The sequence below is a fragment of the Rana temporaria genome, chromosome 7 (assembly GCF_905171775.1).
Source record: "Rana temporaria chromosome 7, aRanTem1.1, whole genome shotgun sequence".
In the NCBI taxonomy this organism is placed as follows: Eukaryota; Metazoa; Chordata; class Amphibia; order Anura; family Ranidae; genus Rana; species Rana temporaria.
In genome coordinates this window covers 134,784,425-134,799,619 of record NC_053495.1, presented here as the reverse complement: position 1 = coordinate 134,799,619, position 15,195 = coordinate 134,784,425, and the positions used below count along the sequence as shown (strand labels likewise).

The window sequence follows — 15,195 nt, the reverse complement described above, 5'->3', positions numbered from 1 at the left end:
CCAAGGATCAATTAGCTATTGTCTTCAGTTCATTTTCTCTCAAGCAGTTTAGTTGTGTTAGTGTTGATTTATTGCTAGCATGTGAGAGACAGCACCATGCCCACTCAAGTTTTTCTCTTACTTGATACTTGGTACTGGTCTCACAACATAGGAGTATGCCACATTACCTAAATTACCTTCCCACCCTGATAAAAAAAAATGTAAACAACGTAGGCAATGTGGTAGTAGAGGGGGTTATCCACAAAGCCTTGGCGCAACGTAACTTTTCTGATTTAAGTTACTCCGCCGCAAAATTCCAAAGTTAGGTGCCGATCCACAAAGCACTTACCTGGAATTTTGCGGCGCTGTAACTTAAATCCGTCCGGCGCAAGGCGTTCCTATTCAAATGGGCGAGTCCCATTTAAATTAGGCGCGCTCCCGCGCCGGACGTACTGCGCATGCTCCGTCGGGTAAATTACCCGACGCGCATTGCGCTAACTGACGTCGCTCCGACGTCATTTGCTTAGACGTTACCGTAAATGGCGTCCAGCGCCATTCACGGACGTCTTACGCAAACGACGTAGAATTTAAAATTCGACGCGGGAACGACGGCCATACTTAACATGGCTTAGGACAACTAGGGCTTAGCCCTAGTTTTACGCGGCGGAACTCGACGTAAACGACGTAGATTTAGAGCGACGGGCCCGTCGGAGCGTTCGTGGATCGCCGTAACTGGTCATTTGCATATTCTACGCCGGCCTCAATGGCCTCGCCACCTAGCGGCCGGCCTAGAATTGCATCCTTAAGATCCGACAGTGTAATTCAATTACACATGTCGGATCTTCGTCCTAACTATGGGAAACTGAGTCTGTGGATCAGTTCCATAGTTAGGACCAGGGATACGACGGCGTAACAGCAGTTACGCCGCCGTATCTCTTTTGAGGATCTGGCCCAGAATTCTGATTAAAACCTGCCATTGTGAGAACAGCCGTGAAAATGTTTCAGTTAGGGATAATTCACACCAACCACTGTATTATAATGGCACAAGGCCAATGTGGTGCCTATATTTAATAAGGGATCAAAATCTTTACCAAGTGACAACAGACCTGTTCGTTTAACTTCAACAATATGAGAGCCAGTGACTCTGATGCACCAGATTGGACCGCTGTGCAAAAAAATCACTCTGCACGGTATCCAAAGACCAGGCAAACTTTGCTAAATACTTTTCACTTTCTCATTGGACCAGAGGAAGCTGATAATCGCATAATGGCAGCAGGTGCTGATCGCTAAAGTGGCTGTGAGCGATGTATCCTAGGCAGGGCTCAAGTCCTGCGGGAACGCGTGGGAACGGAGTTCCTGCACTTTTTTCACAGCAGGAACTCAGTTCTCTTTGCAGGACTAGAGCAGCCGAGCCGCCCGAGCCAATCCTTCACTAATCGGGTAGTGTGCGGGTATTCCGTCACTTCCTCGATGCCGCAATGTCTCCTGGGAGCTTTTGTCATTGTTTCCAGGAGACATTGCGGAGGTCTGCCGCGAGTTATTGCAGGCTTTAGAAAAAACTGGCGGTTTAGTAATTATGCATATGAACGTATCATTTTTTTTCTTTTTTTGGTGGGGGAGTGGATCTTGGGTGGGAGTTCCCACACTTTTTTCCCCCGGACTTGACCCCTGATCCTAGGTTAGTTCCAGCCATGACATCATCCAGCTATTAGAGGAGCAACACAGGACATGGAGCAAATTGAAAGGTAAGTTCCACATAACACTTGCTGAGGAGGCTTTCCTAATCCCTCTAACACTAAATATGGAAACTATTGCCCTTTGACACTGACTGGGTACTCTCTTTTCCTCTGACACCAACCATGGGAAACTATTCCTTCCCCTGACACCGACTGGGTGCTATTCCTCCACTGATACCAATGATGGGTCACTATTCCTCCTATTGACATGACTGATTATTGGGGCATTATTCCTTTCAATGACCCCAACAATAGGGAATTATTCCTCCTACAGACACCACCGAGAGGGCACTATTTCTCCCACTGACAACAGTAATGGGGAATTATTTCTCCTTCTCAATGAGGCACTTTCTCCCACTGACATCTATGGGGCACCTTTTCTTCTACTGACTGCACTTGTTGCTCTTACACCTTTGCAATTTTTACTTTTACTAATGCTGAATATTTTCAACTCCCACCGACTTTGACGTTTTTTAACACCCGCAGACCACCAACAGGACAGCATTTTCTACTCTCATTGACCTCTGATGCTGGGGCTTTTTTTTTTTTTTATTCCTATTGGCCACAGTTCATTCTTTCAACAGTTAGATGGACGGTACACTGGCCCTTTGTTAAAAAGCTTTAGGACATCTGTTCTAAACCCTTGCCCATTCTATTCAAAAGCTAAAGTTGAGCTTTAGGTTAGGCTTTGATTTATTTGTTATTCATTTATTGGAAAGTAATATTGGGAAAGTTATATTTATTGTTGGAAAATCGTATTGGGCTTTCCTGATTAGCAGGTGGACCCCTGGTTGTGGAAGTTTGGTTGGAACTCATACTTGAATATAAACATATAATGCCATTTGCTATGTTAAAATTCCTATTATAGTTAATTGCTGGTGCAATAATTATTGTGTCACTAATGCACTATGTATTACAGTGACAGCTTGAACATTACACAGAATTTTGAAAACTCTGCCTGATGTTCTTCTTAAAAACGTCTCAATACTGTATTTTTCTGTGCAGCGAAAAGCTGTCACGGTGGCAACATTAGAACTGGCTGCATATTGCTAGTTGGAAAATATACTTACAAATCCAGAAATAGCATCAAAGGTGTTCCCGAGCACAGTTGGATGAGTCTGTCGTCAGCTGCGTATTACACTTTTTTTTGGTGGAATACTCTACTGCAACAGCGTGTTATTATAAGTATAAAATACATGAAGAAAAGAGATTTATAGAAGGCAAGAGTAAACAAAAATTAGTCTAATTTTGCATTTTGTAGCTTTCTTTGTGCTACTATAGATAAAATGCAAGGTTAAAACTAGGTTATAACTATCCATGATTTTTTGGATTTGGGGTGTGGGGCTGCAACATATGTGGACCTTGCATTAAGGTCCTCTTTAACGCCCGAGCATTTTTGTTTTTTTTGCACACATGTTTAAAAAGTAATTTTAAGCCTGAAGATTACATAAAAATCCCAAACATTTTATATTTTCAGATGCAAAACATCAGTAAAAATACACTAAAATTCATTCCAAACACAACAAATTGCCCAGTTTTTTGGTAACATATAAAAGATAAGGTTGTACCGAGTAACAAGATATCCAACGTGTCAATCCTTAAAATTGTGTGCACCTGTGAAAAGGCAACAGACTTCAGTGCCCAATATTTACCATTAGCGATAATTTAATAGCACCTACAGGTTTAGAGTTAGCCTTGAATAATGGGCCTATTTAATTCTTGCTCTCAATCTGGTATGCGTGGAAAAATGTAACATATGTAGTGTAATTGATGTTTTAATGCATAGGTGCCCCTGAATGGTTCATGTACATGTATGAGGGAGTGGGGGCAACTACATTTTAGGATTAAAGTTTATGTGATAAACTTTTTTATATCGCATAGGGGACACAAAAGTCTCCTATGTGATCATTTGTTGGTGACAAATTCTCTTTAATGAGACCCCTGATGGCTCATCTGTCCTCCAATGAACCTAATGCAGTGCAGATTGTATTGCATTAGATTCTTCCTCATCCATACTGGCCGTGGAAAGTGATGCAGGGACCCAAAAGTAACATTTCACATATTGCTTCTGGGTCAGAGAGAGGAAGGGGAGGAGAGGGGATAGATGTTTACTCAGCCCCCTCCCCTCTACCAGGTGGCCCCTGCCATGCAAATGGATGCAAGGAGCCCAAAAAGCATGGCAGGGGAGCGCATGGGGGGGGGGGGGTGGAGGACAGCCAATACTGGAGGGGGGGGCGTAAGCAATTGGACAGCTGCAGAGTCACCTGATAGCTTCCATTTGACAGCCAGCAGGCAAATAAAACATTTTTTTTTGCATTTTTGATAGATTAAAGGAGGATTAAAACCCCTGTTTCCCATTGGGGAGATTTTCCATTTTTTACTTCCACTTTGGGTTACATTGGTAAACATGACAAATCTCCCTAATGGGGGCACAGACAGCAATATTAACCTGACAGGTGTTCTAATTCATCCCCACTCTATCCAAATGAAAATAAAAGTCTTTAGTTATAGTATACTTTTAGTATTTGTGTACTTTTTAAGTGCAAGCAGTTTAAGTACCTAATTTGATTTGGTATCATCTCTTGCTGTTCCTGTACAACAAGGCTGAGGGTTGAGAGGAAGAATAAGTACAGGCAGCCAGTCTATTTGTGTACTGACAAGAATCATGTTGATAGGAGGACTCAGGCAGAGTGGCAGTGAGATGAGCTTATCACTGTGCTGCTTTTACGTTTACTATATCAGCTGGGATTACTCTAGGCCAGGGCAGTGATGGCGAATCTTGGCAACCTAGATGTTTTGGAACTACATTTCCCATGATGCTCACCTACACTGCAGAGTGCATGAGCATGGGAAATGTAGTTCCAAAACATCTGGGGTGCTAAGGTTCACCATCACTGTTCTAGGGTGACTTGGATTTAGGAGATATTGATTAAATGATGCTGTTCTTTACACTGAGGACATTAGTGGCAGATAAAAGTATTGAATTTTTTTTCTTTTTTTACAAATGCCTTTTTTTTGTGTAAATATGAGATCTGAGGTCTTTTTTTACCCCAGATCTCATATTAGCGTGTCCCGCCGAGCTCACGCTCAGAAGATAACGCATACATAAGTAGCACCCGCAATATGTAAACGTTGTTCAAACCACACATGTGAAGTATCGCCATGATCGTCAGAGCGAAAGCAATAATTCTAGCCCTAGACCTCCTCTGTAACTCAAAACATTCAACCTGTAGAATTTTTTAAACATCGCCTATGGAGATTTTTAAGGGTAAAAGTTTGTCACCATTCCACGAGCGGGCGCAATTTTGAAGCGTGACATGTTGGGTATCAATTTACTTGGTGTAACATCATCTTTCACAATATAAAAAAAAATGGGCAAATTTTACTGCTGTCTAATTTTTTCATTAAAAAAAACGTGCGCTTGTAAGACCGCTGCACAAATACAGTGTGACAGAAAGTATTGCAATGACCGCCATTTTATTCTCTAGGGTGTTAGAAAACGAATATATATAATGTTTGGGGGGTTCAAAGTAATTTTCAAGTAAAAAAACCTGTTTTACACTAGTAAACACCAAATCTCAAAACGAGGCGCTGTCATTTTTCTGTCATGTTAATGTCATTTCATTATGAAAACTGGTTTTAATATGTGATTGTTAAACAGTGGTGTTAGAAGGGGTAGTGCCTAATTTTTTAAGTGTTTGTACATCTTTAAAAAAAAATAACAAACATGTTATTCTTACCTGCTCTGTGCAAGGGTTTTACACAGAGCAGACCTGATCCTACTCTTCTGGGGTGCCCCCCTGGCACTCCTGGCTCCTCCCCTTTATCGGGTGCCCCCATAAAAAGCCGCTTTACATGGGGCACCCATGCGGGCTCATTCCTGAATCCTGCTGCTGCGTCCATTGACACAGACAGGGGGACTTAGCCCGGCCCCCTCTCCCAACTCACATGATTTGATTGACAGCAGCGTTGCGCAGGATCATGTATATATACGTGATCCTACATTTCCGGGTATCAGGCACACACGTGCGCCGCTGGTGGCTTGCTCCAGGTGTCATTTTACAGCTGTGATTTCCTAGAAAATGTCTGCCGGTACCCAGTGGCCATTCAATTTACTGACAGAATGGCAGTCTGCCTATGTAAACAAAGCAGATTGCCATTCTATCAATAAAACAGAAACACTGAATCCTGTCTTCCACTAGTAAAAGCACCTCCCCTACTACACTGAAACATTAGCTAGGCAGACATTTAACCCACCGATCACCCCTTCCCTGTCAATGCCATTAATACAGTAACGGCGCATATTGTTAGCACTGATCACTGTAATAACATCACTGGTCCCCAAAAAGTGTCAAAAGTGTCAGTTAGGTGTCCAATTAGTCTGCTGCAATATCACAGTACAGCTATAAGTCACTGATCACCGCCATTACTTGTAAAAATAAAAGATACAAATATCTCATAGTTTGTAGACGCTATAACTTTTACGCAAACCAATCAATATTATTAAGATTTAAAAAAATATATATATATTTCCTTTGACTTCAAGACACTCTATAGAAGGATTCCAGAATGCTAACTTTTGGTTAATGGTTTAAAGGTGTCCTTCAGTTGTTAGTTTCTCAAGAAGGAACAATAGAAGTCTCTATCATTAGCTTCTGTCCGGGCCACTTGACCATATTAGTAGCTTGCTTTGATTACAATGTTTTATATATAGTCTTTTAGATGTTTTTCTATATAATCTAAATACAATTATTATTTTAATACCTGGTACTAAAAAGTCCATGTTTCCTCACTGCATGGTCTCTGTCATTAAGATGAACATACAGGAAGTGTTGTCCCCTAGTCAGCTGGTTAAACACTGAGTTTAACTTAATTATAAAACTAGTTAATTTGGTAATGTCAAGCAAAAAAAAGAGGATATGTGATTGTCTTTCCCGTAAACAGTGTTCATATTGTCTGTGTTGTGTTACACTATGTGATTTATTATTGCTCTGTGTCTTTAAGCTCTGTTCCCTTCTGTCTGGCTGAACTCTCTCTTGCACCGTAGTTCTGTATATTCCCCTCCCCTTCTTGTCTCTCACTCATTTGCTCAGTATACCACCATGCTGTAACATCTTTCCATGTGGCTTACAACACCAATGTTTTTCTACCTATGAATAGCCATCATTAAATGGAACATTCAAAAGGATTCATCGTCTGTCTCTCTAACAGTGAGTTTATTCATTGGGTTAAGCAGTCTGAATTGATGCAAGGGATAAATAGTGTAAGCCCTATATGAAGCTAGAGATAACGTTTATGGCCTTGTAGTTTAGTCACTTGTACAGGATCTAAAATGTCTGGCTCTTTTTAAAGAAAACTATAATACTATTGAGTGACTTTTAAATCACATCCAATAATTGTTTAGTTGATTTTCAATTATTTTACTTCCTGTTTATTAAAACATTTGTGGGGTTTTTAAAAAAAAAAACATTTCAGTTTTGTTCTTATCTTTGTGAAAGTTCTCATTTATCCAGGTCATGGTTATTAGTAGCTATTCACATTCCAATGAACTTTACTAACTATCTGAGGCAGTGGCGTAGCGTGGGGGGTGGTAGGGTGGGTTCGCCCCGGGCGCAAAATTTATAGGGGCGCAGCGGCAGGTGACCTTCAGCTCTTCTCCTGTGCTGTGCAGTCCAGGAGACTGTGAGCTCTTCCGCTTCGCTATGAGGAAAAAGTTGAGGTGCAGTCCTGGCGTAGGTTTCAATGGTAACACTGACACAACAGTGAGTAAATGAACACTGAAGACCATCCATGATGATCCCAGGCAGGGCTGATCCTAGGGTCACAGACGCCTGGGTGCAGAAATATTTCTTGTGCCCCCCACATGGGCGTGGTCATCTTACCAACACCTCCCTTTTACAAATCTTTCTATCGAACCACAGTGGCAGTGGTGGTGACTGGCGGAGAGAGCAGCCTCTGGACACGGACAAGGAGAGGAGGAGGAGGAGGCAGGGGAGCACTTTGGCGCTTCAGTGCCCCCACCTCTGTGGCGCCTGGGTGCACTGCATCCCATGCACCTACCTAGGATCAACCCTGATCCCAGGGATTGTGACTGTGCAGAGACTGGGGGGAAGGAGGAGGGCAGGCGATTTACGAGTCATCCTCTCCATTACACACCACTCCCCACACACAAGGTCCACGTGCGACATGCTGTCCGTCCACTTAGCCCGCCCCACAGCCCGGACTTCCGACCACCGCCGCTTCTTCTGTGTCCTGCGTGTGCCTGTCAGTGTGCTGCAACGCCTTCCCGGCACTCTGACCCTGCACCGACCACCCAGGACTGGAGGAAACCGGGGCCAGGAGGAAGAGAATGAGGCATCATCCACATAGAGCCTGATGAAGAAGCATGCATGCTTCGAACGCGTGCACCTCCCCACTGATCTCACACCCGGAAGTGACATCATCCATGGCTGTGCTCTCGGGAATGCCGTCCTCCTTCTCCATACACTAAGAGCGTCTGGTTCCCCAACCACTGCCGACAGAGGCAAGGAGCCACAGTGATCCCGTCTGTCAACATCGAGGCACGAGCAGCACTAGCAGTACCCGGGATAGAGCGGACGAATCACTATACAGATAAGCCCTACTTTTTAGCTCCTTTGTATCTTATGTCCTTTGTAAACGTTTTAATAAATATTCTACTTACTACTCTCAGAAGGCGCCGCTTTTTTTTCCACTCTCTCCATCCACACAGACAAAAGCCCCTCCTTACCGACAGCTGCACGGACAGAGGAAAGCTCTGTACGTATGATGGCAGCCGGAGGGGGGCTGGTGCTGAACTCTGAACTGGAATCTGTGGGAAAGAGAGCTTTGATTTTGAGGGGGGAGATGTACACAGCGCACCCCCCTCAACCCTGCACGCCGCACACAGCGCACCCCCCTCAACCCTGCAAGCCACACACAGCGCACCCCTCTCAACCCTGCAAGCCACACACAACGCACCCCCTCATCCCTGCAAGCCACACACAGCGCAACCCCTCATCCCTGCAAGCCACACACAGTGCACCTCTGAACCCTGCATTCCATACAAAGTGCATCCCTCAGCCTTGCACTCCATACACAGTGCACCCCTTAACCCTCTTTGCTAATAATTAGTTCTATTTCTTCCTTTCTGTCTATTGGTGGGTCCCGTCACTTCTGAAGTCCGTGGTGTGCAGGCAGTGAAATGATGTGCTGTAACCTTAAGAAACAAATCAGTGGGTTGTAATGATGTGCTGTAACCTCTAGCAACCAATCAGTGAGCCGTAATGATGTGCTGCAATGTCTAGCAACCAATTAGGGAGCATTAATAATATGCAGTAATCTCTAGCAACCAGTGAGTGGTAATGATGTGCAGTTACCTTCAGCGACCAATCAGTGAACAGTAATGATCTGCTGTAATCTCTAGCGAGCAATCAGTGAGCAATAATATCTTGCAGTAACCTCTAGCAATCAATCAGTTTGTAGTAATGATGTGCAGTAACCTCTAGCAAACAATGGGTAAGTGGTAATTATGTGCAGTATCATCTAGCAACTAATCAGTGAGCAATAATAATGTGTGTAGTGGACAGTATAGGAATCAGCTGGGTCAGTGTAGTGGTCAGTATAGGAATCTGGTAGGTCAGTGTAGTGATCAGTATAGGAATCAGGTAGGTCAGTGTAGTGGTTAGTTTAGCAATCAGATAGGTCAGTTTAGTGGTGAGTGTAGGAATCAGGCAGGTCAGTATAGGAATCAGGTAGGTTAGTATAGTGGTCAGGTAGGTCAGTGTAGGAATCAGGTTGATCAGTACTACTGTACTAGCAGAAGAGACTCAGAGAGTGCTAAAAGTCCGCGGGTTAGGGGGCGCAAATCTCTTGCCATGCCCCGGGCGCTGACAACCCACGCTACGCCACTGATCTGACGTCACTACAGTCAGTGATCTCCCCTGCTGAGCTATTGTGTTCTGACAGGGGGGTGACCCCCCACCAGAACACTCCAGTCAGCCATTGACTGAGAGCGCTGATTGGGGCCAGTTGGCTGCTGGTTTTCCAGCATGCTCGTCCGACAGAAGCCAGCTGGTCGGCTTCTGTCGGACTGGCTGCCATTCACACAGGCAGAATGTCAGACGGTTATTATTGAACCACCTGATGTCGCACGACATTTGGCCCGTGTGTACTAGGCTTTATGAGGAAAAGACAAATCGCCATCTGTGAAAGGAGAATAATTACAGTTGGATTTTGAAGCTACATCTATAAAAATTCATAGTACCTACCCCAACCAACAAGTGTTTAAAGGTTCTGGGACCACATGCCTTTTTTTTTTTTTTGAGCTGGTGCGCCTGGATTGATGTGAATATGTAAACCTCCAATTGTTTTGGCTTTTGTTTCTTTAGTGTGAAATGTTTTTGATTATTACTACCTATACACATTATTATAATACCCATGGCAAAGACATGTTATATTGAAGATATTAGCTAATAGTGTTGCTCACGAATATTCGCATTGCGAATATTCGACTCGAATATAGCATATTCGAGAAATCGCGCTATATTTCGAATTTCGCGGTGAATATTCGCAATTCCGAATATTCGCATTTTTTCAATTTGATTTTTAAAACAGATCACATCCTATCGACGTCTAAAAGCATTGCTGGTATGATTAGAGACCCTGGGCCGAGTAGCTAAGCTGAGGCGATCCTTTTATGTTGCCAAATTGAAAAAAAAAATATTGCGATTTTTCGCTATTGCGAATGCGAAAATGATTGCGAATTTTCGATAACTGTGGTAGGAGAACTCTGATTGTCTCTGATGCAAAAGGGGGGGGGCTTTGTGTATGTTTCTGTTATGAATATTTGTATGTTTGATATTATTTTTTTTGTAAGAAGGAAAAAATTGCGCATACCTTAAAAAAAGGGGAGAATACAGCAGCAACTCAAAAATGTTATACAACATAATTTAATACAAGACAGAAAATGGAGTCGCTCTACAAGAATAAAAAATATGTCTAGTGACAAGACATGTGGGCAAATTATAAAATAAGCAAGCGCAAATAACTTGTGAAATACACAGTGAAACAAATATATAAAGAAATATAGTCCCAATAATAGAAAAATAATCTTTCATAAAAATGTCTTTGATATGTGAAGTGAAAAAAAGTCCAAAGCATGCAGCATGAACGTGTTCAATCTTCAAGGTGTTTGATTGACAAACGGCTGTGACAGATGGATAGAGTAAAGAATCACCACCAATGCAAAACACTTTTTATTTTCTATTGTAAAATATCAAGAATATTCTGAGCCAATCAGAGTGCTCCTTCTGCATTTGCCGAATATTCGCAATTATTTTGTATTGTAAAATATCAAGAATATTCTGAGCCAATCAGAGTGCTCCTTCTGCATTTGCCGAATATTCGCAATTATTTTGTATTGTAAAATATCAAGAATATTCTGAGCCAATCAGAGTGCTCCTTCCGCATTTGCCGAATATTCGCAATTATTTTGTATTGTAAAATATCACGAATATTCTGAGCCAATCAGAGTGCTCCTACAGCATTTGTCGAAATTGCGCAGTAAATATCGCATTCGCATGTTGCGATATTTCGATAAAATATCACGAATATTCTGAGCCAATCAGAGCGCTCCTCCAGCATTTCTCGAAATTGCGCAATAAATATCGCATTCGCATGTTGCGATATTTCGATAAAATATCACGAATATTCTGAGCCAATCAGAGTGCTCCTACCGCAGTTATCAAAAAAATCGCAATTATTTTCGCATTCGCAATAGCGAAAAATCGCAATCATTTAATTTCGATAAAATATCACGAATATTCGAATTTAGCGAATATATCTCGAATATTCGAATATATATTCGAGATATATCGCGAAATCGAATATGGCATATTCTGCTCAACACTATTAGCTAACATATTTTTGTTAAATGTTTCATACACTTCAAGCTCAATTGCCATCAACATAATTGTGGCAGTTGGTTAATTTCTCTGGCGGCCACCTGAATATGTGACACCTAGATTGAGGTCTATATAACTCATCACATCTAATGTAGTTGGTGGAAATTTGGTAGAAGGTACTTTTAAAGTTTCTGTTTGTCTTATTGTCCATTTGTGTGGACTTGTGTTTTTTTTTTTATTATTATATTTATAAAGACATCATGAGGTTTTTCTAATTGGGAGCTGTCATTTAAATTTAGTCATGCAATTTAAAAAAAAAAGTTTTTTAAAAGGAGGGGTTGAGCCCATATCCATGTTTTCGTTGAGGCTTGTAGAATACTGTTATTTGTGGAGGGCTCCCCCACCTGGTTTAAATCCATAGGACAGGCTAGTAGGATTGGGTTAGAGTTTTTTCTAAAGGAAGTATATTCACTGAACTAAGAGGCATTTTAATCTATTGCTAACAGCACCTCAGGGCTTACTGTATCTTTGCTCTTCATAGAGAAAACTACTAACAGATTTACAAATGATGCAAACACCAGTAAACCTGCCTTTTTCACAGAAAATGTGTATATCCAAGGCGCTCCAAGAATTTGAATCCTGACAGATAAAGTCTGTGTTGGAGAGGGTAGCAGATCTTCACACACTTTAGGCAGCACTCAGGGAGACAAGCAATCTCTAATGGGAACAGAAACACAAACATGGCGCCTCTAAGTATAAAACTTTTAATATCCCCTAAAGGGGTTAAAAACACTTACAAGATGGTGGGTGAATCAGGCATGTAGCAGGTAAGTGTGTCCAGAAGATGTTCCAGTGACAGGGCAGTCCCAGTCTGATTATAAAGCTTCCAGGGAAGTCCACAAGATAACAGCCAATTTGTGCTGTGTCAGAGGAAGCGAGACAAAAACCAGCATGGAACACAAACAGGAAGAACTATAAGAAGTCTAGCTTCTATGGAACCATTGTCACTGGCTGAAGAAGGAACCAATGAGCTGTTCCGAAATGCGTCCCGCCTTTATGACACACTTCCTGCCCTCTTCCTGTTTGTGTTCCATGCTGGTTTTTGTCTCGCTTCCTCTGACATCATCCCCAGGCTCCCTCACTATTGTGTTCCCTAAACACTCACAGCACAAATTGGCTGTTATCTTGTGGACTTCCCTGGAAGCTTTATCATCAGACTGGGACTGCCCTGCCACTGGAACATCATCTGGACACACTTACCTGCTACATGTCTGCTTCATCCACCATCTTGTAAGTGTTTTTAACCCCATTTAGGGGATATTAAAAGTTTTATATTTCTGCACTTAGAGGTGCCTTGTTTGTTTTTCTGCCTTTACACAGAAATACCATAAGTACTGCAGAGTATTAGTGATCTGCTATAACTGCTTTAACACAATGAAACATTCTAAAGTGTGCCTGAGTTTACATGTGGATTTCTGTTTAAAGTGAAACATGGTGTTAGTCGCATTTCCATGCTATGATAGCACTAAAGGAATTTTTTTTAATAGAGCAAGGGAGAGTTACAACTATAGTTGGGTAAACAGTTTGAGCTAAGCAGAACCTCGCCTGTTCGCCCGTGTGTCGAACACCCAAATTTGTAGAGCGCTTTCCAGGATGTTTGCCCTGCAGAGCGAGCCACATTGCACTGCGCACTGCAGAGTGCATTCTAAACTCTGATTGCTGGCAATAGAAAAATGTGAAAAAAAAAACTGCAAGAGGGTCCCCTGCAATCCATAGCAGCTCCTTCAGGTCTAGTATGGATTTTAAGAAGAAGCGCCCACCAAAATTGAAAAAAATTCTAAAACACGGCATGGGGTCCCCCCAAAATGCATAAAAGACCTTTATCCGAGCATGTAGCCCTGTGGGTCAGGAAAGGGGGGACGAGCAATTGCCCCCCATCCTGAACCATACCAGGCCACATGTCCTCAACACCAGGGTCAGGGGAGGTTCTGCCCCACCACCCCAAAGCACCTTGCCCCCATGTTAATGGGGATAAAGGACTCTTCCCCACAACCCTTGGCTGTGGTTGTGGGGGATTTGCAGTCAGGGGGCTTATTGGAATTTGGAAGCCCCTTTAACCAGAGGGCCCCCAGATCCCTCCCCCCATGTGAATGAGTATGGGGTACCCCTACCCATTCACCAAAAAAAGTGTCAAAAAGAAATAAGAACACACAGCCTTTGATAATCCCTTTATTAAAAAAAAAAAAGATGTAGATCCTTCATTAATCCATCATTAATAAAAGGTAAGTATTTATGAAAAAATTATGTTGCTGTATTTCGTGACATGGTAGAAATGTATTATTCATCTTCTTGGAGGTGCACTCCAACTTGGCATGCAACTGTTTGAAACAGAAATTTAAAGCATGGATCTGTACTTAAAAGGCACAGGAGGAAAGGGGTAACTTACAGTAAAACCTTTATACTTAAATAGGGGTTGGCCTAATCAGCTTATTAGCTGTTCATTTGCTAAGCAGTGGTTTTATTTTTTCATTTTCACTAGTGTGCTGTGCTAGAGCCTCAGTATTAGGTCTAGATGCAGTTATTATTAACTAAATTAAATGTTTCATTCTGTATACCCATTACTTTTTAACTTTCACAAACCACATCTTTCTCTTTATGTCTCCTGTTTAGATAATCGTTGGGGAAACTGTAGTCTTTTGCCTACAGGTAGCAACAAGAGACTTTGAGAACCAGGAAAAAACTCTTTTAACTGGAGACTGTTGCTATATAAATCCACTGGTGCGCAGAACCGTCAGATTTCTGGGTAAGAGCGTTTTTATTACTTTTATGTTCAATTTTAGAGAAATGTACTTCTGAGATTTGTTGCCCTGAAATATTTTTAGTATCAGATCTTGTACAGTTGTATTTTATAAATCGACATTTTGACATTCATGTTTTATATGCTAATGATAAACTTTGTGGAATATTTGATTGCACGGCCATAGATTTACAGGAAGATCTCATCTGCACAAGAAACAAATAATGATTAAACTTGACATCATTTATTAATTTTTATGATCCAAGATAAAGAAAATTATGATTTTTTTATATGGAAAAAGTAACTACACCCCTACATTTACCACCAGTTTAAAGCCATAACATTAGAAATGTATGTTCTAGATCAGGTGTCAATGACCAGAACCTACTTAGGTAGTATGCAGTTGGAACCTCTCCTACTTAAAGAAGAACTATCACCAGGAGAAAACAAGCTGACAACAGCACAAGGCGGGTATTAGATCTGGCTGTTTTAGACAACTGTAGTAGCCAGAGTGTGCTGCTGTCAGCTTGTGTTAACAACACTGGCTGATAGTTTCCACTTTCTCCATTAACCTTAAAAGCAGACTGCAGGTCTAGACTTGGATGAAAACCCTCACATATACCCAGTGAAGCGAAAAGCCTCAGATGATACACAGAGATGAAACAAATATCCCTATATAAGTTTTGCCAGTATATCTGCAGTCTTTGCCTTTCTATATTCTTTTTTTTTACAGTAACATATTTAATATTACATATGAGTATACATACACCAAATTGACAGT

At 41.8% G+C, this 15,195-nt stretch overlaps 1 protein-coding gene across 1 annotated transcript in view; it reads left to right on the top strand.

Annotated features, from left to right (window-relative positions):
• The window catches only part of PLPPR5 (phospholipid phosphatase related 5), a 348,637-nt gene that overhangs the window by 132,136 nt on the left and 201,306 nt on the right, over positions 1 to 15,195 (top strand). Inside the window, exon 2 of the mRNA XM_040359985.1 lies at positions 14,288 to 14,420. Within this exon, the coding sequence (XP_040215919.1) occupies positions 14,288 to 14,420 (133 nt within the window). The remainder of the gene's footprint in view (positions 1 to 14,287; positions 14,421 to 15,195) is intronic.